Genomic DNA, 26819 nt, shown 5'->3' on the forward strand with positions numbered 1-26819 from the left:
TATAAAGATTTATAATCGATTATAACAATAAATAAGTAAGAATAAATATCACTGGTGAAACAACTAAATTAGTTTGTTTTTTATTTTATTCATATTTTTTACAAATATGTATACATATATTCACATTACTGTACATAAGCATACATCAATACTGCATTACAATATTTATTAATTGTTATAATCTGCTACGATACATAACATCTATGCCAAGGTAATAACGTGTTACATAAACAGGCGAAAGAAATCAACTACAGCGACGTCACGTGAAGTCATTCCGATGATCAATAATATACAGAATTAAAGCTTTGAAATTAAAAGAGAAAAGTTGAGAGATAAACGACGTCAATTTGCATGACAAACATCTAAAAATGCTGCCATTTTGTTTAAGCTGTTTGAAACATATCACATAATAACCTTTCAATTGGAATATTTCCGATTGTCTTGGCGAAGAACATTTCTTCGATAACTTGACTGTTTAACTTTTTTGTTATTGATAATAATAATAACAGTTTTCCGAATCGAACTTTCGAAGGAGGCTGCTTTGTTAGAACGTATTCGTGAAGCATTAATTGCGTTTGGTCTTGAAGTAGTTCTATTTGAAGTGGATCTCTTAAACCTTGAGTTTCTGCGTATCAATAACAGATTTTAAACAACAAAAAATAAAAGAATTTTACTTGTAAATAAAATTCTTACCTGGTTTGAACAGTACAAGTGCTTTTAAACACGAGAATTCAGTGTGATCGACTTGTAGTGATGTCAACAAGGACATAATACTTCTCATCTGTTGAAGATGATTTACAACAAGATTCCGTTTTTCGGGAGATAGGACATTTCCCAAGGACAGTAGGCCTAAAATATTATAATTTAGTTTGTAAAAATATACAAATAATTAAAATGGAATTAAAATTATATAAGTAATAATTTTTGCCTTCTTGAAGAGGAAATCCCCACTGTGCTGCGCTTAATATAAAAATATCGCTCCAACATTCTTCTAATAGGATAGTCTGATCTCTAAATGACAATTGAAGAAAAGAAGGTATGGTTCTCATCCATCTTACAGAAAAGAATAATAATTTAGCTGCTGCTTCGTATATAGTATCTAAAGGTGATGGCGGATATGGTGAAATTGTCGTGTTTCCTGCAGTTGTACTAGTACAGACACTCAGATCGACGGATGGTACGTAAGTAAGTCGAAGATTTGTAGGTTCTGCGGAAGGGACTGAAGATTTGCAAGTGGAAATAGGACATGATATTAGGCGAGGAAGAACAGTTGGAACATCAACTTTATTTGTATTATCGTGAGAGTCATCACTCGCACTACTGTCGTCTGTTAATGATTTCTGATTAGTAGAAATTATCTGTCTGCATTCATCTGAAAGTTAAAACATAAAAATTAATTTCTTTTTCAAGTTATTTAAGTGAAAAAATAATAATTTTAAATAAGTATTAAAATTTTTTAATACTATGTCACAAATTTGGACTATGACTTCATTAAATAGTGCGTGGCAATTTGCTAGATGTGTTATATTGACCGAAAAATCCCATTATCCGTGTGTTACTATTGATCAAAATTCATAAAAAAAGAATAAGTGCCTTTAGTAGACCGCAAACACTATAATTAGCTATCGTGTATCGATGATATTTTGTATCTTCACTTTTAACATTTGACTTGTTTATTATTTATTGATGTATGCGTGAATATAACTTAACAATAGAAAATTCTGAAAGGGGCATTCACAATGGAGCACTAGCGCACTTGTTGCCTTTCCCAGTGAAGTTTCGTTTGTTCGTATTATCTCATATAGCGGTCGAAAAGCCTGATATTATGGTGATATATATTTGTGAAAAGATAAAAATTTTAAATTGTCAAATATTACGATTTAATCGATCAAAAATTAATTAAAGTTTATTGGTTTTATTACTCAAAATTTTCTAAAACTTTTAACTGGCTAAAAGAAAAAAATCTATAGAGCTATAGACAAAACTTACCACTTCTAGGATCTTCTATCAATTGATTAGCAATATAATTTGCACAAAAACTTGATGTGTTATTAGCCAGAAGATTTGTAGTAGGGGTTAATCTTCTAAGCGTAGAAACAGTTAGATCAGGACTGCAATAATTTGCTGATGTCAAATTGATTATAGGACTTAATGTAGTGGATTGGTTAGATGGAGGATAATAAGGTATTTCATTTGAATTTCCGAGGATACGATTGCGTTTTCGAGGTTGATGAGATCTTGGTGCTCGTTCATGTTGAACGGCTGTTAATTAGAAACGTGAATTAATTATGAGGGTGATAAGAATAAAAGTCATGTTTATTCTATTTGTATGAATATATGAAGATTAATGAGTTAGCAAATCGCATTGTTAGAGAGAGAAATTTAGCGTGAGAATTAACTTTATAAATCTGTTTTGCTGCTATAGATAATGTGTGACGTGTTACCAAAAGGTCAATGAAAAGTGATAGATTCAGCAAAGCAAAAAAGTACAGTTGTAAAATAGCCTATTACAAAATTATAAAAGAATGGAAAAATTTGTTTCACGAAAGAATTATTGAATGATTAAAATGCGCCAACATGAGTCAGATAGGCATACTTATTAAGAGCTTTAGCACTCTATATAAAAAGTACTTGATGAAAAATGAAGCCTACTACATACAAATATTTTTATAATAGTTTCCCCAAACGGTTTTTGTCTATGTAACCTAATTTTAATTTTATTTTAGATGTAGCTTTATGATTTCTTGAACAGTTTCTTTATGTAAGACTAAAGGCTCATTTAAAATTTTATTTTCTATAGGTCTATATTTGCACGTGAACAAATTGAATGCAATAATATTGAAAAACTATTTATAAATGTTTTATATTTAAATTTTCTATATTAAAAACTTTTATAAACTCGATAAACTCATAGTGACATTAAAACAAAATATACATTAAATAAGATAAAATAGTTATAAAATAATAAAATGATACTTGCCTTCTTTTCTCATGTTAGCTTGTAAACATTTTTTCAACCTGCAAGCTTGACATTGATTCCTTCTGGCTACGTCAACTACACAATTACCGTTTTCTTTGCAGATATATTCTAAATTTCTTCGAATACTTCTTTTAAAGAATCCTCTGCAACCATCACAACTTGGAACTCCATAATGGCGACCTGACGCTTTGTCACCACAAACACGACAGAGAACTTCCGGTTTATCTGATGTGTGATTCATGATTTCTATAAGAATTTAATTAATATCTCAAAAAATCATTTTAATTATAACAAACTGCAGAATACTATAAGTCTGGGTTACATTCAACAATGCATAATATACTTCTCACACCCAGTTATTTTTGTAATAAAGACATCATTTGGCCTGCCAGATCTTAAACATTTATAATAGAAATGGTAAATTTTTTGAAGCATTTATGACAATGTATATCTATTTCATACGTATTTCCGGTAAAAGTTATGATTACTTTTTAAGTTATTATATAACCTATACTTTTGTTGAATAAATAATGAATGAGAGTTAAATTCGTGTAGAAATGAACAAGTATTAACGTGGGGATATTTCTTTAAAGCTTTAATAATTTATTACTAAATATTTCTGATAAACTTTCGTCTTTATTATAGGCTAGACAATATACGCAGCCGGTAGATCAAAACGATCGTTCACGTCGACAGATAAATAACAATTTATCCATTGTTGTCTTACAATAAATAAAAAAAAGTAACCTTTTAACAAAGAAACTTGCGTGTCAAACTTTCAAACTTAGTCTCTATTTGGTCAAACATCAAACGTTATAGCAAGTTCATCATCTCACGTACTCGGAACCATATTCAAAAAGCATCATAGAAAATTTTAGATTGATTATTTAGAACCGCGTGAGTCTCAACAGGTGCAGATGTTTGATGTTTTGGTTCAATAGGGTACGATTTAGCGGGGTCGTTTTGTCATATTCGATCGATTCACAATGAGGGAAAGATAATTAGGTCTTGGTCTCTTCTTTGGTTTTTTTGTCACTTCCACTTGCCAAATGTCAATATGAGTTAGTAAATTGATAAATTAAGGATTAAGTTGAAATTGTGAGATAGAAAAAGATGATTTCCCCGGTAAAGTCGTTAAGAGTCTTTTGTGTAATTCTATGAAAACTATTAAGCTATCAAAGAAGATAAAATTATATTTAAAAGTATTTAAATCTTAATAGATTCGTTAAAGATATTAATGGCATATAATTAACTATTTTAGCGTATCGTGATCTGTTTATTTCTTTAAAATAAAACTTAAGCTATACACGGAGCGAATAATACAGTTTAAACAATCAAATTTTATATTGAATTATAGTATCCATACTGTTCGGTATCAATCGTATTAGTGCAGAAGAAAGTGTATGTTGGGTGGGGGCGCGTATGTAACGTTTTTTGATAGGTGCTGGAGGGAGAAAGGGTAATGGTAGAAAAAATTGGCTTATTTACGTAGCTTATAAATTTAATCTATGAATATAATTGAATATGAAGGCATAATTCTGGAAATATGCCTTCAAACATAGGCCCATGTAATTGAAAAAACATTGTTTTTATCAACTATGTTTTTTCATTTATATTAGTTCTTATTAACACTAAAAGATACCTAAAAGATGGAATAATAAACCAAAAATGAAAAAGTTAATGTATAGAAATAACAAATTAGTTCAACATACTTTTTACAAAACTAATCAGTAATAATTTAATAATTTATACTTGATATTACTATCAATAGATAACTTATATTTTAATCATAATTCCTATATTTATTAGGCTATACATATAAGATAATATTGTATATTATACATATAGTTATTATATCTATTAAGTTATACATAGTTTAAATAAGTGCAAATCAAATCTGTAAGTTTTAAATTAATATTCATTTTTTTAATATTAAAATAAAATGTTTAATTAGAAAAATAACACAAAAATATAAACAGAAAATTATACATTTAATTAAAAAATAAATAGTATGAACAATTCGTTATTAGAATTTACAAAACAAAATATAAAGAAATTGATTTGAATTTAGTTGCTGGTATTGTATATTGAACACATATATTAATATGGGTGAATATAACATTAATTTAAAGCAAATTTATTAATATTTATTCAGTTTATTTAGGAATTCATAAACTGTCCAAATAAACTTAATCCAAATTTGATAGTATGAGTTATAACGCAAATGTATTTTTTAAGTTAAATAGTAATAATAATTGCACGAATGTTGAAAATGTAGTTAAATTAGAGTTACATTTTAGTTAAATAGTTTTAATTTGCATTTAAATGTTATATAACAAAATAAGCTATTGACAAATAGACATGAAACTTCTTGAAAATTTTTTTAGGTCTGCAAATTTAAATTGCAGCACAACTAATATATATATAAAAAAAGGCTTCATAGGTCAGTAATATGAATAATTTGTCAATTTATTACGGCAATTCCTGTTATAATTTTAATTGACATTTTCAAATCAACAAGTTTTAAATGAATAAAAATGATAAAATGTAATAAATATCAGTTTTAACTCTTAAGAATTTTGTCTTCGTGTTTTAAAAGGATTATATTTAAATTTCTGACAATTTAAATAAATGTTATTTTTAGCTAAAATTTAAATCAGGATTTCAATCAAACTTTTAATTATTTCTTTTCTTAACAGCTGTGTAATTTAACAATTTTGATCTTATTGTTCCGAATTTTAGGTAAATATCTTTCATTACTGTTATTTCAAATATTGGATTAACAAATAAGAAAATATTTTAATTCATAGTTCTAATTGAAAATTCTTATGGAGTAAACATGGAATACACCGTAAATATTACTTCAATAAATTATTAAATAACTGTTATAATGAAAGTTTGCATTTGCAGATAAATAGAAAATAAATATATGAAATAAATAGAAAAATTTGTCCATAAAGTCACCGAAAGAAAACTGCTAAAAATGTAAAATCGCGTTACTTTATAAACGTTAGAAGCGAATAAAAACTATAAATAAAGTTAAATAGAATATAACTTCCATAAATATTACTAAAAAAATAATATTTTAGATATATTTAGATTTTAAATCCATAAAAAATTATACAAAAATTGTATTAGAAACGTTACAACTAAAGACTTTACCTTTTCATCAATGAACAGTTTGTTGGTAATAAAACGTCTGAAATTTTTCTGATCATTCTGGATTCCCCCACATCGACTAGAACCCGCCTTCTTCTTAGGATATCCTCTTCTGGTATTGGTTGTTGGTCTCTGGTGGGACTGACAAGTCATCGAGTCAGAAGCTTGCTTTTGGCTGGTCGACTGTTTAATTTACCGATCTCTTGATGGGAATCTGACATCTGACGATGGGATGAAGACAGATGCAAGCAGATTTCAGATTTCTGAGTGGTATCTTCTGTACTTTCTCTGTGGTCCCTTGTCCTATGGTTTGTTGGTAAGAGTTAAGTGAGTGCTTTTCGCTATTAGAAATTATAATAATAAAGTCGGTTTGTTTGCCTCTCCGCTTTTATAATACAAAAACTCAAGATGTATTCACTTAGGGAAAAAATAATAATTTTTAAATTATATCGTTTAAAATGTCGAAATAATGTAACATACAAAATAATTTTATTAATTAATTTTTTTTATTAATTTAAAATTCATAAACATACTTCAAAATTAATTTTTTAAGCATTACAAAAATTATACTTTTAAAATTAAATTTAAAACATTTGAAACTCTTTCTTATAGGTTGTCAATCTATTAGATAGATAACTGCAACATCCAACGAAATACAGATTTCTTCAATCAGCCAATAAGGAATGACATGGGCGGAGCGAGCTAACTCAATAAGCTTTATATTCTGAGAAGTTTTAAAAATTAAAGAAATTAATTTAAGAATCTTATATACGATTTTATGTATAATCGTATTAATTAACTTTTAATATGCTACAAATTAATATAATAAATTAATTCATAAACAATTAGAATTAATTTGAAATAATTTCGAACTGTACTATCCATCGTTAATAAAGAATATTAATTAGTTAATTGCCATATGCTACTAATCCAATTTAATTAAATCACTTCTCTATGAAATTATGTTATATAAGCTTATCAATAGAATATACTTTATATTACTCGTGCGTTACATATCATATAGGTTAAAGTAAATTAATTAAAAACTTTTAAATAATATCAATAAAGAGTTTAATTAATAAACTAAATTATTTATTCCCTTAAATTTAGTGGAAGGATTAAGCGTTTATATTTATAAATTGATCTCATTATTTTAAAAAGTAATTGATATAATCGTTAAGGTTTAAAAACATAAGGCCGATTGTCAATACTTATGTGTACTTGTTATTTTATAGAAAAGATAGATTTAATTTCAAAATTAAAATACGAATAAAATTAATTATTTATTCATATATAAAATTATCCAAAAATAAAGAAACATTTGATATTGTTTTGATATATATTCTGTAATTATGACGGGCCTATAATAAAATTATAAAAATACAATTGCAAATAATTTTCCAGACGTAATTAAATTGAATAGTTTTATTTTAGACTATTATAGCCTACTTAATTAAAATATGCGCTTATAGACACAAAAAGATTTTTGGTAATAGTTGACGAAAAGTAGGCCCTATAAAAGATTATTTCATTTACAACTGTTCATAAATTTGAATATAGGCCTAGCGTAGTTTTCCTTGTAGGCGTATAATAATAGAAATTATATTACTTTTATACTGTTATGATGTATGAATACTAAAACGTATGGAAATATTTCTTTAGAATTAAAATAAAAAGTATTTTATAATTTATCTATTCTTGTTTAAAAAGTAATTTAGTTAACAAAATTGATTATTCCTACTTTTTATATTGTTTACCCATATATTAATTTCGCTTTTTTATAATAAGCTTATTAGTATAACTTTTATTTAAAATATTTCAAAGCTATATTTGTGTTCTGATCATTAACAATTTTCAATTTTTTTAGTTTAAATATTGCAATAAAAGTTTTAATATAAATTTAATTGAATTTTTTAATAGAAACAATTATTAAAATACGATTTTGTATAAAACATTGTATGACAATAGATTCTATGGTTTTTTAAACAAGATAATTAAATGGCTAAATGACTTATCAGGAATTAATTTAAAATTTAAATGTTTTTAAAATTAAGAATTATAGGTTATCAAATAATTTTTGAAAACGTTAAAAATACCTATTTAAAATCTTAATAACTTTAAAATATTTTAATATTAATATGAATATAATTTAATAGTTTTTTCATCAAGGTTTCTTATTTTATTTCATAATATGATAAAAATACATTTTATATTTTTAGTATTTTACGTACAGGTACTGTACATGTGCTGTACTTAACATTATGTTTTCCTTAAGAAAAATACATAAGTGGAACATAATAGCATAATGCATTACTTACATTTAAAAACTTTAGTGATATATGAGAATGATTACGTTAAATTGTTTGAATTTGTAGATTTCATTTTTAAATTTTACGTATCAGAAGGCTGTTTTATTTGTAGATTAACAAAGTTTTTAAAGTATATTAAAATCCTTAATTCATAATACAAATAGTCTAAATTAGAATTTACCTAAAATAAGTGCTTCAGTAAATATAGTATAAATAATTCATTTAGATAATAATTTTCATTTCAGATTTTGCTTTATTTCTTGAGTGTAATTTATTTTTAAAAATATTTATAAGTTAATTAAATGTCAAACAATAATTTCTTGATTTGTATCTAGTCATAATTTAATTTTTGATAGAAAATAATGGATATAAATTAAATATACGAGAACATATTAACTGAAATAATATTACGGTAAAAAAGGGTTTATTTTAACAAAACTAAAAATAGTGAAAGGAAACTTACTTTACCTTTAATGAACATCGAATCTAGACGTAGAAATATTGATTGGTACTTAATTACTTTGGTTACAAATACAGTAGAGCATCGATTATCCGACTCCCGATTAACCGACGTATCGGTTAACCGACCGCGTTCTAGTCGGCAAGTATTGTAGCGCCACATCCGCTAGTGATGTGGCGCTACAATATTTGGTTATGTCTTGGCTACTTTAATATTATTTTTGTTAAATTTTTGCATGTTTTAGCTGGCAGCACTGGCTCGACCATGAAAGGGAGGCTAGTATTTAAACCAGGCCTAATACACTATACTAATAATGTATTTTTTCATACTTTTCGGCTATCCGACTTTTCAGTTATCCGACCAACCCCAGTCCCCAATTAAGTCGGATAATCGATGCTCTGCTGTATTGGCAAGTACAGTACCTAAAACAATTTAATTGGATTATAAATTAAAAATAACGGTATAAGGCTATAGGTTATTTTTATGTAAATTATCTCAAATAAAGCCAGATAAATATGATTTTAAATTTATTCATTTTCAAGGAGTATAATAAAAATTAGAAAAATGTGTAATAAAAACAGCAATAGAAATGTGGAAATGTATAATTATATCAAAAATATTTTGAATGTAATACCTGTTTAGAATATTCACAAGAATGATAATTATCATATTAAATTAATTAAAGTTAAAGACAAAGCCCGTAGAAATAGTTCACCTTTTTATTTACTTTTATGTACCGGAATACATTCCGGACAGGTCATCATGCATTCCATGACGACCTGTCCTTAATATTTAGTCTAGTTGCTCGCAAAAGTTTAAAATATATAGGGTCTACAGCTTAGTATAATTTATATATATATAAACTTATGTACGGTTTTAACGGAATTTTTAACCTTTGGCGATCAAATAGCCTAAAAGGAAACACCAGGCCGTTATGGAATGCATATTGGAACATAAAAGAGAATAAAAAGGGGACTTTGTTATCAATTTTATTTAATTTATTATCCATTTTGTTATTTTATTATATTAAAATATTTGTGCTATCACACAATCGCTCTTCAGAAGTTATCACACTGATAAATTCTCTATAATTAGGCTATATTGTAATGTTAATTCAGTTAAAGGGTAATAAACATTAATAATATTATTTTATTATAATCTAAATTCTATAAGAAAGTGAAATTTTATATCAGCAAACTGAAGTGCTAAATTAAAATAGTTATAAATAACGTAAGAATAATGTAATATAAAATGCAATCTAATGTTTTAATATTAATTATATATTTTAAGGATAATAAAAAAATAACAGATTTTTTAAGTATAAAAATATTGTGTATATTTAAAAGCCTAATTAAAAAATTAATAAAACCAAATATATATTAATTAGCTATTGCTATTAGAAGCAGAAATTTTTAATAATTTCTAAAATTAAAGATTATATATTAGAAATAACAATATAATGAGGTAAAATAGAAAAGAGCATGACTAGTATATACTAGTGAGAGAAACTGAGGTCGGGTGTATGTACTTTGTGAATACAACACTGCTGCTTACTTATACTCAAAGCTTGGTTCAATGTTTTTGTCTGCAGTCTGTATATTATATATAGGCCCTATAATGTCTATAATATATATATATATATATATATATATATAATGTCTATAAATATATATATGTATATATATAATATACAGACTGCAGACAAAAGTATTGAACCATATGTATATATTATCACATCTAGCTTATTGCATAAGTTTTTTGACACATTAGAAACAGCCATCGCATAGATATATGATAGCGATTACGTGTCATTTTATGACTATATAAATAATTAAAATATAGTTTAAACTTTAAACTATTAGATATCATCGTTTCTCTCAATAAAAAATTTATTCTATTTTATTATTTTTTGACTTCGCACTAAGAGGGAAACTGGGAACTGGGAACTGGGAACTGAGAGGCTCTTTTCCCGTGTCCATCACGGATTCGGCCTGTCCAAAATGGGGGCTGCTGAGTTATGTTAGATAGGTCCGACTTAAACGGGACAGACCGCTCTTCAAAGATTCTTGGATCTTCTCGCCCAGATTCGATCTCAGGGCCCCAGAGCAATGAGCTGACGCCTTCACCACTTCCGCCATCCGGCCGTCTAATTAAAAAATCGGTTTGTTTTTCTCTCTCTGCAATGAAAGACGTAAGGTCTATAGAAAATATGATCCAATGCATAAAATGTACTGTATAAGGCCGCGACTCCACTAGCCGTAAAAGGGCCGTAAAACTCCTCGCCGTAAAAGCTTTTAATCACGTGACCATGATATTTTACGCCTGAGCAGGTCGTAAAACCAACGTAAAAGCGAGTTGAGCAGTGTTCAACTTTCGAAGTGAATACGACCGTAAACCGGTACCATCCACCAATCAGAAGTCAGTTAAATCTAGGTCATCGTAACACGGTGCGAAAATGGCGGAAAACGAGCTTTTGTGTACGTTCTCTCGTGGCTACTCTAGAAGATCTGGAAAGATTTATCGAAAACATCCGAAAGTATTCATGTATCTACGACAAGAGGTATCCCGATTATAATAATGGATGCCTAAAACACGCGATATGAACGGTCAAAGGAAAATCCTTCAATTTAGAGGAGTATATAATAAAAAAGCTAAGCTTATAAATGCTGTATATTATCTTAATAATATAATAATAAAAGTCAATATATGAAAGTAAAGATATTACTTTTACTATATTTGTAATTATAGTATAGAGAAAACTCGTAGAATATAATTATTGTCTTTATATCGATATATCACGTATACACCGTAATAGTACTGTCGCCGTAAAAAGTTTCGCTAGCCGGACCTCCACCGCAATCCGACCGCAAACGCAAATAGGTCACGTGATTAAAAGCTTTTACGGTGAGGGGTTTTACGGCTGTTTTACGGCTAGTGGAGTCGCGGCCTAACATTATGAGTCCATAAGAGTTGTTGAGGAGTACTGAAAAACATTAAATCTTTTATTGTTCCCATCCTGACTTATAAGTCGTTTAATAATTATTAATTATTAATATAAGTTATTTTATCAATAATAAACAGAAAATAAGCCATCTTATATTAATATTGAAATAAATAAACGCTATTTAATTATTATTGTAGGCCTACAGTAGTCATTTTTCTTCCGTATATTGATAAATGAGTATCAGTAGATAAATATTTTTCTGAACTATAGGGTTTTTTTCCTCTCATAAAGTTACTACTTTTAAAGAGGATATGATTTTTAAAACCGACAGATACGATTTAGAAAGTCTTTTGCTTAATTCATATCTTTTACACAATATTATAAAAACGCTTAACAAATCGATTTGTTCTTGACAAAAAGTTAATTATGTAATAAAAAATGCTTTAAACATCAATATATGATTTTCAATAATAACTTCAGTAATTAGCTATTGCTATTAGGAGGTGGCAGGATTTTGCCAACTTCCTTTGTGTACAGTATACTGTTGTGAAAATTTCATTGTGTGCTTTATATCAGTATATACTCATATGTACTGTGCTATGTATATAAAGTTCAGTATATAAAGCATAGAATGAAGGACGTTTTCACAAGAAAGTTGACAAAATCCTACCACTTAATGTGCTGGGAGTATATATATATATATATATATATATGTATATATATGTTATATTACGTATTATATATTGTAAATTGAATATTGTATATATCAGACATGGGCAAATGCGGCTCTTTTTAAGTTACATGCGGCTCTTGCTGAATGTGTTGATTTCTGTTTTTTATTATTGTTTTTACGATTTTATTTTTATAATTTTGTGAAAATATGTTTGTTAAAAAAATTTAATATTTGTTTTATATTATATTTATATTATATAATAAAATCGCGCGCTTTACGATACTATCCGCCATGACAGTACAGAACTGCGGCTCCCATGCATTTTGAAAAACCTACATTTCGGCTCCCACTGAACTCTTGCTTGCCCATCCCTGGTGTATATATATATATATATATATATAATGCATAATATAGATTATATTATAAGATATATATTATACATATAATGTACAGTACAGTACAGTACAATAGCATATTTATTTTTAATTGTTTTAGTTTCAGTAAAAACAAATGATAATTTGTGAAAATAAATATGAAAACCTAACAGTTTCATAAACACTTTCAAAATACAGCAGAACCTATTGTTTTGACGATATAAGTATTCATGACTGTACGATATGCCATATAACTTATGTCGTAGTGTTATTCCACTGTATAATATTATAGTGTAAAAACTATATTTTCAGATATAAAAATTCAGTGTAATAAATTAAACACTGCAATAATGCTTCTGTATGATAGTGAACTGAGGAATTTATGACAAAATTTGTCATAAAAATAGCAAAACAGATCCGTTCTATCCCCTGCCCCACGCAAGTTTTCGACGGTCTTGACTCAATCCTGTAACCAGGATTTTTTCTGTGAGGGGAACCTCGCAACATTAATTTAAGAATGCCCGGGTAATGTGTTTAGTACAGTACATTCTAGTCTGCATCATGTATTGATAGTTTAAAGTGAAAACATACAGTACATGAGATTTTTAAAATTATAATTTAAATAAATAAATTAAAAATTAAAAATATCGTTTTTGGTAGACTGATAGACACAGAAAAAGTTTGAGAGCGCAAGTCCCCGAACTGCTTCCTTCGTAGCTAAAGGTCTGTTCTGGCTACTGTTAATGCAGAGATTATTATCAGCGAATCTTTACTTTCAAAAACGCTTAATTTTTTTTAAATATAAAAATCTCACATTCAAAAAGTAAAGTTTATATTTATATAGAAAAATCTATATTTGGAGAAAATAAAAAATTTTGTTTAAAAGTGTTGTTTGTAGTTTAGAAAAATTACTTCATTTGCAAAAAAAACTCTTAAACTCCATTAAATGATTTTGTAATCTTCAATAAAACTTAATAAACGAACTGTAGAATAATTTTATTTTCTAAATAACACATAATTTACAAATATGTAATACAAAATTAAGCATTGTGAAACAATTTTGAAAATTTCTTTATGCATTTTACAAACATTCAGCAACGAGTTGCGTAACTTTCGCGGCAAGTGCTAAAACTGTGTGTGACGCCTTCTGTTTTGAGATTTTATTTTTTTTAACTTGTTATATTAATTATTATAAAATGGCCAAAAGCCGAATTTTGAAGGTACAGATACATTTGTAAAAAATTATAAATACTAATAACGACTAAAATCTACATTAAGTCTGACCCCACTCGAGATATGAAACATAACCTCGTTATCTTCACACTCCCTCAATCTTTAACTATTAAAATTTAATAGCATCAATTTCCTTAATACACAAACCCTCCTAAGCAATTTCAAAAAATTTCGACAAAAGGCACAGAAGGTATTAACTGTGGGTTCCAGAAGAAATAAATACATCGCCATGTTTAACGCCTCTATTCGATGTGCGATGTGCAAAACATTGCACATCGAATCCAATCGACTTTACTTGTCTCGATTTTGTAACTTAATTAATTATATTACAATCAACAGATTTTTTTTTCATTTTAAGTACGTAACTTTGAATTTGCTCGAAGAGCTCGCTTTGCAAAATTACTATCTTTAAGTCTTCTCAAAGAGTACAATATGGAGTGTTAAAGTCTTCGCTTGCTTGACAGTAATTTAGATGATTAGTATGTACCGTTTCAGCTGGAAGAACTACGTCTTGTTCATCCTATTTTCCTCTGTTGATCAAAGTTTCTTTTCTTTTACATTCAGTAAGCATCTAAAATTAATAAATTTAACTAAGTTCATAATAAAATATTTCAGAAAAACTACGCAAATCTCCCTTAAATCCAGTAGTCATCTCGCACAAATTATACGAGAGAGATGCTTATTTTAGGAAATGGAACATTGGAACATTAAATATATTCGATAATAAAATAGAATGATGGATACATTTTTATAGGAAAAGAAGAGGAAAAAGACGAATTTAAAAAACAAGCAGAGCTATAACTGTAAAACTGTCTGTCTATTCAAGTCATCGTGTGATAAGTAACTACTGGCATACTGGTTACGTTGAGTTTTATGGATAAGTAAAAGAAGAAAAGAGAGGTGTAGTAGTAGAGAAAATAAATTGAAAAAAACTGAATGTTATCTTAAATATGTCACAACTGGTCAATAGTAAATATTTTTTCGTGTGATCTATGTTTAGATTGTGTCATGTCGCTTTAAATAACTAGGAATCAATTTTTTCTAAATATAAGAATAATTTCGAATTTTTTCTGATAATATCGCTCCTTCTCCTTTAGATTATAATCTTTATTAATAATTCTTTTCGTAAAAAATCTACTTGCTCTCAAACGTTTGTGTCAGTCACTCAGAGATTGAATGAGACAGTAAGGTCAATGTAATTTTATACATAGATTTTAAAATTCATCGAGAACAACTGTTGCCTGACATTGGTATCATATATCAGAAAATAAGTGGATATTTGATAATACACTATAATATTTTATATATTAGTTTACATTAAGAATTTATGATCAAAATTATTTAGATAAATAAGAATAAACAGAGAACATTTTTCTGATGTACTGTACTGTACTGTACCTATAATTAGATTACTGATTGTCAGGAAAAGGATTTTCAACTCTGTTAAATGATCTGTCCTATGGTTTCCTGTATAATATCGTATCTTTCAAAAATTAGTGTTGAAATTTATTTAAAAGAAAAGTATAAATGATTGTAAGAAACTTTATCAATTCACTTTAAAAAGTCGGAAAATTTAATTTTTAATTAAATTAAAAGAACTAATTATTTGATCTAATTAAAACAAAAATAAAGATTGTTTAATTCAATTAATAAAAGAAAATAATTTTTAATCTTAATTAAAATAATTTGATTATTTGTAGGCCTACTAACTAAAAACGTTAATAATATTTAATTACGTTAAATAAAATTAATGGAACGCCTTATAATTTATATAAATTTTATTAATTGAAAATGAAAAAAAGATATAAGGTGATTGAGGTACAGGTACAGTACATCCTGGCTACGTAAGCCTTTGACGATCAAAATTAAAACTAGTTTATATCGTCCGCGAGTTCTTTGGACACATTTCTATGGTCAATCACTTTACTTTCATTCTGAATCGGGTAAACCTGGCCGAGAACTCTCAGTCTCTCAATACATAGGAAATAACATGGAAAAATAGTTTGGCCTGTTTTTTCACCTGTATGTGTAAATTCGCCCAAGATAGCCAGGTTTAAACATAACTTATGCGTTAGTGGAGGGTACTGATTAAGCGAACTGTTTAGAAACTAGAACAACCTCTAATCACCTGAGCTCATTTTATATTCGACAAAGCATGAGCAATGTTTGTCCAAAGTAACTTACTTTTAACCTGAAAGAAAATAAATTGATGAAAGGTAATCATTAGCCTAATATCTGGATAAACTTATTCCAGCAATTGTTATCTGAACAAAACAAAATTGGTAAGTTACATTGAAGTCGTGGATTGCCAGTAGCAAAGGGCAGCAAAGCAGAACGAGTAAGTTAAATTGCCACTAATTTAACTTATTCGTTCTGCTTACTTGTCATGTCAAACTTGAAGAATATGTTACTTTTTAATTAACATTTAATATTTATGTTATTTAAGTTGTGTTAAGTTTACAACAAATTCAGTTATTGACTAATTTATCAGACAGTTATTTCATACATTGTCTGATAAACCTAGCTAGGTCTGGTTTGTCTGAATGTTTTTGGCTAGATCAATCTGAATCAACTCGACAAACCTAACACTTAATTCGCATAAATATTTTTAGAATTTAAAAAATTGAACGATGTTTATTCTGAGTCCTGAAGCATTAAATGACCCAACTTACATAGGTGACATAGTTCTTACGTCACATTTGACATCTTCTATATCTGGTTTTTGGCTTAATTAAAACAGTTTTTAGCAAAAATCGCACTTTTCATGGTAGTTTGTTAGATGTAATGCGAACTGTTTTCATGTATCCAATAAGATACATGAAGGCTCTCGTTGAATGAAATACTCTTAATAGGGCTGCAGGTATTTAATAGAAAGTACGTACAGTACAGTACAAAGCATTAACTGCTATCAGTATATCATTATACAAAAACATGCGAACAGTGAAGATCTACCAAGCTGTTCCAGTCGACTACAGTTGACAATAAATAATTACTCGTTAGAATTGGCCTTTGGCGCATTCTTGAAGCGCCCATGTACGGTGCACGCTCTACTCGCCGCTTGCAGTAGTTCCGTTTCTAGGCATTCCGAGCTCCATAGTTCAAACGCTATCCTCCCACGAGATGTTTATGACATCATTAATAAACGGATTTCCTATTGGTATAATTTTTGCAGTTTCACTTTTCGCGACGGCAAAAGTTAATTGGTTTTAGTCTTAGGAAGTTTGTTAAAGTAAATAAAAAGTTTTTTTCTCTTCAAGTTGATTTCCTTTTACCTTTTTAACTTTAATACTTTTTATTCATTGTTAACACAATTGATTGGTTTTGTTTTGATTACGGCAACGCGACACATGGGCGATCTGCCTAGAGAGAAAGTGCCTTCCGGGAGGTGTTTTATAGGAAACTGGTCTCTATTTAGGGGTTATTAACGTGAAAAAACCCGGAAAACTCCACATAGCCAGCCAGTTAATAAGGCTCGAACCCACGACGCACTGTGGTTTTATCCACTCGGACACTGAAAAGTTGAAAATTTTCAACTTTGTAATGTTTACTTTCCGTCGACTCGAAGATAAAATTACTTTTATGCCGTTTTGTTTCCGCAAGCAAACACTAGGTCTAACACTTCTGTTACGCAAGTATGAGAGGAGAACACGAGGAACTCCTGTTAATTGGAAAGACTACCAAACCAAGATGTTTCAAGAATTTAAGCACATCTTATTTTAAGGTTTTTCCCTTCTGCAGAAATATCAGTTTTGTTTCGGCCAAGCCAATAAATCCTAGCATTAATAAGTTGTTGTAAAAAACATAAATGGAAAATAAGGACAATAACACAAATCTTATATCTGTGTAATTATTTATTAATTTCAATCACCGTTCAATCTTAATCGTTAGACAATAGCAATGTGCACGGTGCGCCTACTTGCGATATACTTTACTATATGTTAAGTGCATTGTGGTTGTGGATTAATGATAGTATTGATGTTGAGTCTGCATAAAAAATATGTATTGTATACATTCAATTCGAATGGTAAATCCTACCAACATTCCTTCTGTAGCTCTTTTTTTTCTCGGGCCAAATAAATTATACAGTATGTTCAAAAATTGTGGTCGAAAGAGCAAACACGCATAAAATCATGCTTATACATCATTTTATGCGTGTTTTTTATGACAAAAGCATAAAACTGCGTTTGTCACTTATAACGAACTGTCTAAAATGCTTTAAATTGTAGATTGTACAATGCTGGCAAACCAAAAACACTTCGACCTAAAAGATTCATCACTCATCACAAGAAAAATTACTTTAGATGTTCTAGCTCGTTAAAAAAAGATAATCAATTTTAAAGAGAAGCTGGAAGACGTCACCAGAGCTCAAAACTGAAGAACCCAGTTAAACAAGTCTATCTGAGCAACAGTCTGCATACTTACCAATGAGATGCAAAAGAATCTCTTCAGCAGAGCAGCGGTAGCGGCAAGGTCCTGGAAAGTTTCAGCTAAACCACATATTTTTAAAAGTGACCAAAACTCCAAGCATGATCATTGCCAATTGCTGGAAATTTAACAGTAAGCACAGAGAGCAAACTAGGTTAAAGATCTTATTCTGTTTTAGATCAGGATTTATTGTATTCTGGGTTTACTGTACTCTGATTTAAATGAATGAAAAAAAATCTGACAATTCTAGAGGAGGTTCTGAAAGAAATACTTCATGCTGATACAACTTCAATAAAGGAAAAAGATGCTCTTTGCTTAGCCAGTAAATTAGCACTTACATTACCAGCAATTCTTTTATGCTCTGGCATTCACAAGAGAAAAACTGCTGCGCGCAATTAGTTCAGCAAGACGCAGACTCCAAAACAATTTCTGAAGTAAACTGACAAAAGCCAAGCACCTTTAAGGCAGCCTGACTGCTAGAAACAATTGGATAACCCTATTAAGAGAATATGTATGTATAAATAGCGCAAACGCCGCAAATAATAACTAATTGCTCAGCTAGAAACACAGTTGGGAACATTCCCAGTCTGACAAAACGACTTTCCTGAATGTCTCGCACAAATACCAGCCGTATGCCACTATTGGTTTTAGATCCGTCTATAAGCCAGATTAAATATTATGGACGAAAAAGACAATCCATTCATATACCAATCGATGGGTCTAAGAAAGGAGGTTAAGTTAGTTGTCAAACTTATACTGAAGTAACGTTTTATCAGGATTTATCAAAAGGGTGCCTTCTTTCAACATTCCCAGAAAAGACAAATGATCAAAAGAGCATGTGTGAAAATAAGTTGACCAATACACTTGAGTCTATAATGACCTTTTCTATCTGAATAAACAGATGAAGAGAGGACTGCAGGAGAACTATCCGGGACTTCCCTAATAACAATGAAGGCAATATGCTACAATCTTTTCAACTTTATATGACAATCCTCGCAAAGCATTCTAGGTCATCAAATAAAACTAGCATAGACAAATTTGGGTGGAACCACATAGTAAAAATTTAAAATAGGACGCGAGATTATAGACAGAAGGATTCGCCAATGGTACTGTACTTACACAACCAGAAGATACGCCTGGCATTGTCTTGCACGTTCTCAATGTGCAAAATCCATAAGCTAGAGTTAAGCATTAACCCAAGATACTTGCAATACAAAGCATAACAATAATGTCTGCATATTCTTGAACATACATACCAAAACTATTAAGATCTGTCAGAAGATCATTCATAACAAGACATTACAGCAAGAGATAGCACTTTGAGGATAGCTTTTCAAGACAGATGCTTTCAAGGAAAGTTATTTCAAAATTTGCAAAATTTCATCAATGTTTCCAAATATAATAAGTGACGTTTAAGAAATAAAAAGAAGTTAAAAGAATCAAATAAGTCCAATGTTCTTCGCCAATTTTCCTTCCTATCATAGGTTGGCCGAACCAACAATGAGTATGGAAAAAGCCCCTTAGTATCCATATGATGGAAAAAGCAAAAAGTGGAAAAATGGCCATATACAGATACTTACATCGAGATATGACAGAAAGACATCAAGACAAATTACTGTATATTTAAAGTTATATTTATCCTATTAATTTATATTTGATAAACTATTAAAATTTAAATGTCATTCTTCTGGGCCAATACTTGTAAATGTGAGTAAACTGTCATATAATGAACGGGATTTTCATTTCTCAGTTCTATTGTATTAAAATTAAATGTACATCGAAGTACATGTCAAAAGAAACTTTCACACGCATATTACTTTTCCGGCTGTTATATACAACAGAGGGAAAGTATGGCAATCTGTCAAAAAATGACTCCCCCCAAGATTTTTACATTTTTGGACTCAGGGGACCTTGAAACGTTGAGAAATGCAAAAAATCAGGGATATTTTCTGTATGTATGGATGTTGATGTGTATGGGGATACGATTTTGTTCACCTTCTTTGAAACATAATAACTCCTGTGCGTTATGTCAAAAATTTCTGAAATTTTTCAGGGAGGTTTGTTTATTGGGGGATTGATGCTATTAAATTTTAATGATTTAACGTCGAGGAGTGGGAAGATAAAGGGGTGTGTATCTCTAGTTAGGTCAGACTTAATGGTGATTTTACTCGTTATTAGCATTTATAATAAGGTGACCAGACGTCCTGGATTGTGCGGGACTATCCCGGATTTGGGTTGTTAGTCCCGCATTGAATACCGTCCCGGAAAGTGTCTCGCATTTGGTCATGTAACATTTTCAACATGTTCGCAAGTTGTCAAGAGCACAAAGTTGTCGCTTTCTTCTACTACTAGTAGCCCGGGACGCCCGCTAGTGGGCGTTCTAGCAGCAACGGTGTCATTCTGTGGTATAAATAATAAATTCATATCAATAATTCAATAATAAATTCCTATTGCAATAATAATATACTGAATTTATTATTAATTTAAATAATATCTAGGGGTGCCCCTAGTGGCCGTTATAGGCATACCATAATAGATATGAAAACAGCGCCATCAAGTTGTGAAAAAAAAATTTTTTTTTCTATGAAGAGTTATTTTTAAGTTTATTTATGCATTTATGTATTTATATATTTTCCTACTGAATTACTTATTAATGAATTAGTTATTATTTATATATATATGATGTACAGGAGGGTCTAATGATGTGTTCACTTGTTTATAATCGATCAGCGCCGCCGTAACTTATCCGTTACAATTCCCAGACACGCACCTGTTATCAAAGAGTTGACCGTTACGATTTGACCGTTACGAGATTGACGGTTGCGATTTGCGCTGATCGATTATAAACAAGTGAACACATCATTAGACCCTCCTGTATGTTGGAAGTCCACCCCTTTTTTAGCTCCCACAACGCAGAAGCGTCCCGCATTTCAACCTAACATATCTGGTCACTTTAATTTACAATCTTTTATAAAACCCATCTCTACTCTCAAAATTAAGTTTTTTTGCCATTTTATAATAATTAAAAATATAAAAAGTTTTTAATAATAAAATATCATAACAGATGGTGCCACATACGTAGTTTTAAATGTTGCCGAGAAAGTTAAGCAACTTGTTGCCGATAACATTTACATGTTGTGTATAGTAAGATTAATAGAAATCTATAAAATTATAAACTAAATAATTTATTACTTAGTTTATAATTTATAGTGTTATAATTTTAAAAAATAAATAAATAAATAAAATGTGGCATGCAAAAAGTAAAGACAGAACATACTCTAGTGGTAAGAAAATAATAATAAAATTATTAACAATTTCTTTATTTCTATTATAAGAATTAGAAATTGTCATTGTAAAATATATTAATTCATCAATTCTGACGCGAGACTAATTTATCGATTTAAAATAAGATTAACTAAAAGAATTCAATTATAAAAACGAAAATGAAAGAAAACAAATGACTAAAAATTTTTATGTTAAAAATGACTTATTTATTAGACTTTTATTATCGTGGCGCCATCTCTTGGAAATTAAATCAACTATTTAAATTTTGACTACTTTTAGTTTCCAGAAAAAGCACGAATAAAAAAAAGTAATATTTATATAGAATGTAATAATTTATATGTCTATTGAAATTTATTCTTTCCTATTGTTTTTTAATATTTAATATTGAAAAATGGAAATATTGACGAATCGCATCAGAAATCTCCATCAGAATCGATTCACATAGATATATTTGGTTTTTTTTTTCCCGTCTAATATTCAAGATCTGAGATTTAAGATGCCATTATATGTATTTCGTTACAATTCATATAAAAAAATAACTTAGTAATATGTCATATTGGTTTTGAATTTTTTATAGAAAAAAGTGTAAAATTTACATAAAAATTAAATATGCATTACCAATAGAATCAGAAAAAATTTGTCCACTATCCTATAATTGGGCTAAAGTTGTAATACATATAAAACATATGATTAACAAAAGAAATTTGATAGATACAGTAAACAGAAAGCATTGTAACTTATCAAAGTTATTTTTTAAATAAAAGATTTTTCGAGTTAATTATAAAATAAATACGCGTAAAGCCGATACTTTATCGAGTACAATAACTTGTATGTAGTAGAAAGTATAATGACAGATTTAATTTCTTTTACGTTTCTCAATTAAATCATGGTTGTGATATTAACTTAAATTCAGTGTGTTGATAGTTAATTTCGAAACGTTAAAATCAAGGATATAATTAAAGAAAAAGAATGGTTTTACGTAGCGATTAAGAATCATTTTTAATTGGAGAGCCACGTCCCATTTCAAAGGAATCTCGAAAGACCACGTTGTATTATAGTTCGTATTCAGAATCCAGATTCTATGCACAAAAATATAACTATCTATATTACGATATTCATAGATATCTTGGAGGAAGTAAACAGAAAACATAGTCTTAGTTAATTTAACTAAATTTGAAAAAAAACAAGCGCGTAAAACATATTTCTTTATTAAACCATTTTATATTTTACCAGGCCGCAGTAGAAGGCACGAAAGGCTATATACGGCCTGAAGATAGCAAGTTCTTTTTAAAATGATGATTGAACAATTTGGAAAAAATTCATCATGATCTCTCATAGTTGCTTGCATTAATTACTGCATGTTTTGTGAAATAGAAACATTTGCTTTAAAAACATTTATGTGGCATTATTACAAAAGAGAAATAATTTATTTTTATACATTTATCAAGAAAAAAGAACGGGTTATTTTTCAAACTCGTTGAATTTATACTTGGTGATTCAAGAATGTTATTTCTTCGGTATGTAGCCTAAAAATTAGCGATTCAAAGCACCTCGATGATTAAGGAAAAAACTATTAATAGTTTCGTTCGAAATAGTTTTAAATTAAATATTATTTACATAGAGATTGCCACACTTATATCAAATTTGAGTTATTATTCTGAAATATGAAAAAATAATATTTAAATTTGCATATGATTAAAATTTATCAACTCTCGATGTGAATAAAATAAATTCTTCGTCAAGCCATCAACTATGCAGGTGACCCCTACTCAAAAATTTCTGGCTACATCCCTGGCCATAAGGTAAGATATTATTCTTGAGAAATTTCGATTCAAATTCAACAGGAGCCATGATATTTTACGGATAGCATACATCAAAATTTTATTTTCTAGCCCTTTCAATCTGGCTATCCTCGTTGCTGATAAGATGCACTTACAAATAGGCATATTTGAAACAGGCCGTAAAACCGACAACAGGCTAGTGTTTCGTAGTGATATACCAAGTTAAAACACAAATACAATATTCTATAGGTCTATATAAAACTTCAAAAATCTAATAGATTTTACATAAAAATAGTTAACTGCATCAAATAGAAAAATTACTTTTCATTCAAGATACAAATTATTAAACTTCGATATTACCTCAAAAGCCTATGTTGGGAAGACTTTTTAGAGAAAAGTAGAAAGTAACAGTAATATTTCAAAAATACATCGAAAAAATAGCTACAAGATAATTCTATTATTATGTACTAATTAGTACATAATAATAGAATTAACTCAGTAAACGTTTATAATAATCAATCGTAACTATTAGTATGGCTTATAAAGTTATTTAATATAATTATTTAAAATCTGAAATTTCTGTTATTCGAATGTCTGGATGGTCGAAACGATTAAGGCGTCTACCTACCACTCTGGGACTCGAACTTACAATGGGTTTGAAAAAAATATTTAATGGTGTTTTTTAATGTTCTCAAGACAAAGAGTAAAAAAATGCTGTTATTCTATAAATTTTTGATAGATACGAGTATAATAACATTTAGCCTGTTATTTTTCCTTAACTATATTTATGCATATGTAAATTTGTCGTTTAATATTACTATTATTGTCATATTATATTATTTCATAAGCTCCTTATTTTACGGTTTTTGCTGCATAAGAAGTCAGAAGAGAACTGTTCAAAATATTGGCTTAAACAATCTCCAAACTTAAATATTATCATTTCTAGAAGAAAGCAAAAAATAGATAAAATGTATCCTAGAATCAAAAGTGCCAGAGGACTCAAGATATCTTCCACTGTTAACGGTTGAAATTCAGAAGTAGCACCTTTGGTAACAACGTTTAATAACACTTCGTCTCTATCTGATAATCCTGCCTCAAATAAACGTATTATTCTAAAAAAAAAATATTATCAATAAATGGATTAATAATCAATTTTTTGAAATAATAAATTAAAAATTAGAAACTCACATTTTATTAATTTCATTTCTGTAAGGAAATCCTTTTCTTAACGCATAAGCTACTGTAAATGTTACAATGGAATCTTCAGAAATGACGTATTTCCCAGATCCATACTGTTTTATCATTTCTTTGATCATATAAACTGTATTGAGAAAAGCTACACGGCTATTTAAAACAGTACGCAATACATCATCGTCATTTACTAAAGTTAAATTTTTCTTGATATAATTTGCTAATATTTTGCCACTACCTGATTTTGATCCCTGAGAAAACAGTATAAGAATAATATTAGTGTACAAAAAAAAAATGCTAGTATCTAAATAAAAAATCTCAGAACTTTATTAACATATTCTTTGAATATCTAGATATATAATCAGATAATCTTTACTTACCATTAAAAATCTGGGTACATCACTACCAGGAAGAAATATACACGAATATTTTCCCTCCTGCATGGCAAGTGCTAATTCTTGGAATGTTGAAGGCACACCTTCATTAAGAGGATAGGTTAAGAAAGACATTAATAGTCCCGTATAACAGGAAACTAAGATTAAAATGGAAAACCACCAAACTGTGACTAATAAACGTGAAGGAAATCTGTTCAAAGAACTCATGTTTGGACCTGAAATAAAACTTTAAGAATTAATATTTAAAAGATGATGAAAACAACGCCAATAAAATACAATTATTTACCTTGAAAAGTAAAGGATCCGAATAAGAACCAGAACACTTTAGATAATGGCCACAATGAAACTTTTTCATCAAAATAAAAATCCCTTTCTATAACTTTAAACAATATCATTCCAAAAACTAATACAGTAACAAGTATAATCATCCATATCTGAAATAAATTAAAAATTTAACCACTTCAACTTAGTTAAACTGATTCTACAATATTAATTGTGCATCAATATAAATGTAGATTCATTTATTATTAAAATTATTTATATTAATTTTATATATTTTTGGTATCCTTAAAACGAGAAAGTAATTACATATTATAATTAATTTTAAGAATAAAATTACGATTACGATATAAAACTTTATATAATACAGAAGAAAAATGAATCTCACTTGTAGAGAAAATGGCTTGATAAGTGAACTCCAATTAGGTAACAATTTCGGTGCTTTAACCACAAATTTTACCTTATGAAACATGACGTGAGTCGTATAATCTATTATATCATAGCGATCATGCATAACGAATATCGGAATAAATGCAATATCGGCTTCCTGAAAATATAATAATATAATTAATTATAATAATATAACGTAATTTCTCTTAAATAGTATCAGATCATATAAAAAAAAATAATCCAGTAACGAGTGCTTAACTTTCCATATACTTATAAGTATATGGAAAAAATTGTTATTTTTTTCTTCTTTATTAAGTAAAAGATTAAATACGGTAGTTTTTGAATATAATTAACTTCATCATCTATAAATCCAACTCTTCTAATAATGGATTAATATACAATTAAATTTTTCATTCGATTTCAATTTTTTTCTCAGCAAATGAAAGCGTGTTCTGTATGCAAAGTCTTAATGCATTCTCCACTAAATAATTGATCATGCTTATTCATTTTTATATACGTAAATAAAACATTCCATATAAAAAGTAAATTTTATAGTTTGATACATCACGAACATGTCTACACACGTCAAAATCTTTGCGTGTGTGAAAGTCGTGAAACCCGTACTAAGATTTACTAAATAATTAGCCTCGTATTTTTCAGTCCACAAGTAGGCCTATAGAATTATTTGTTTTGTAGTAAAGGTTTATCAGTTCCCTTCCTGGCATTGAAAAATGAGACATCTTTATATCAGAATGTTCTATTTAATTTTTTTCAACATTAATAAATGTTAAAAAGAATAATATACGCATGTTTATATGTGTGTGTGTGTGTGTGTGTGTGTGTGTGTGTGTGTGTGTGAATAGTGTATATAATAAAACCTCGTCATCTATTTGCATTCTTGCAATTTCTGTTAGGAAAACATTGAGTCGGTTTTGGATTTT

General features: G+C 28.7%; 2 protein-coding genes across 2 annotated transcripts; both read right to left on the bottom strand.

The window, feature by feature from the left end:
• Positions 1-259: 259 nt before the first annotated feature.
• On the bottom strand, positions 260-6267 carry LOC136971493 (photoreceptor-specific nuclear receptor-like). The gene is made up of 6 exons (XM_067265952.1): positions 6143-6267; positions 2981-3226; positions 1990-2262; positions 929-1372; positions 694-849; positions 260-625 (listed from the first exon to the last, which is right to left on the bottom strand). Exons 2-6 carry the CDS (start codon positions 3219-3221, stop codon positions 384-386), a joined length of 1356 nt encoding a protein of 451 aa, XP_067122053.1. The 5' UTR covers positions 3222-3226; positions 6143-6267; the 3' UTR covers positions 260-383.
• An 18112-nt stretch (positions 6268-24379) lies between these two features.
• On the bottom strand, positions 24380-25923 carry LOC136971494 (ionotropic receptor 21a-like). Its single transcript, XM_067265954.1, has 5 exons — positions 25877-25923; positions 25496-25643; positions 25195-25424; positions 24812-25065; positions 24380-24735 (listed from the first exon to the last, which is right to left on the bottom strand). The coding sequence occupies exons 2-5, from the start codon at positions 25635-25637 to the stop codon at positions 24465-24467; spliced, it is 897 nt and encodes a 298-aa protein (XP_067122055.1). The 5' UTR covers positions 25638-25643; positions 25877-25923; the 3' UTR covers positions 24380-24464.
• Between the last annotated feature and the right edge of the window lie 896 nt (positions 25924-26819).

Source organism: Centruroides vittatus, unplaced genomic scaffold (assembly GCF_030686945.1).
Source record: "Centruroides vittatus isolate TY-2023 unplaced genomic scaffold, ASM3068694v2 contig_2568, whole genome shotgun sequence".
Classification (NCBI taxonomy): Eukaryota; Metazoa; Arthropoda; class Arachnida; order Scorpiones; family Buthidae; genus Centruroides; species Centruroides vittatus.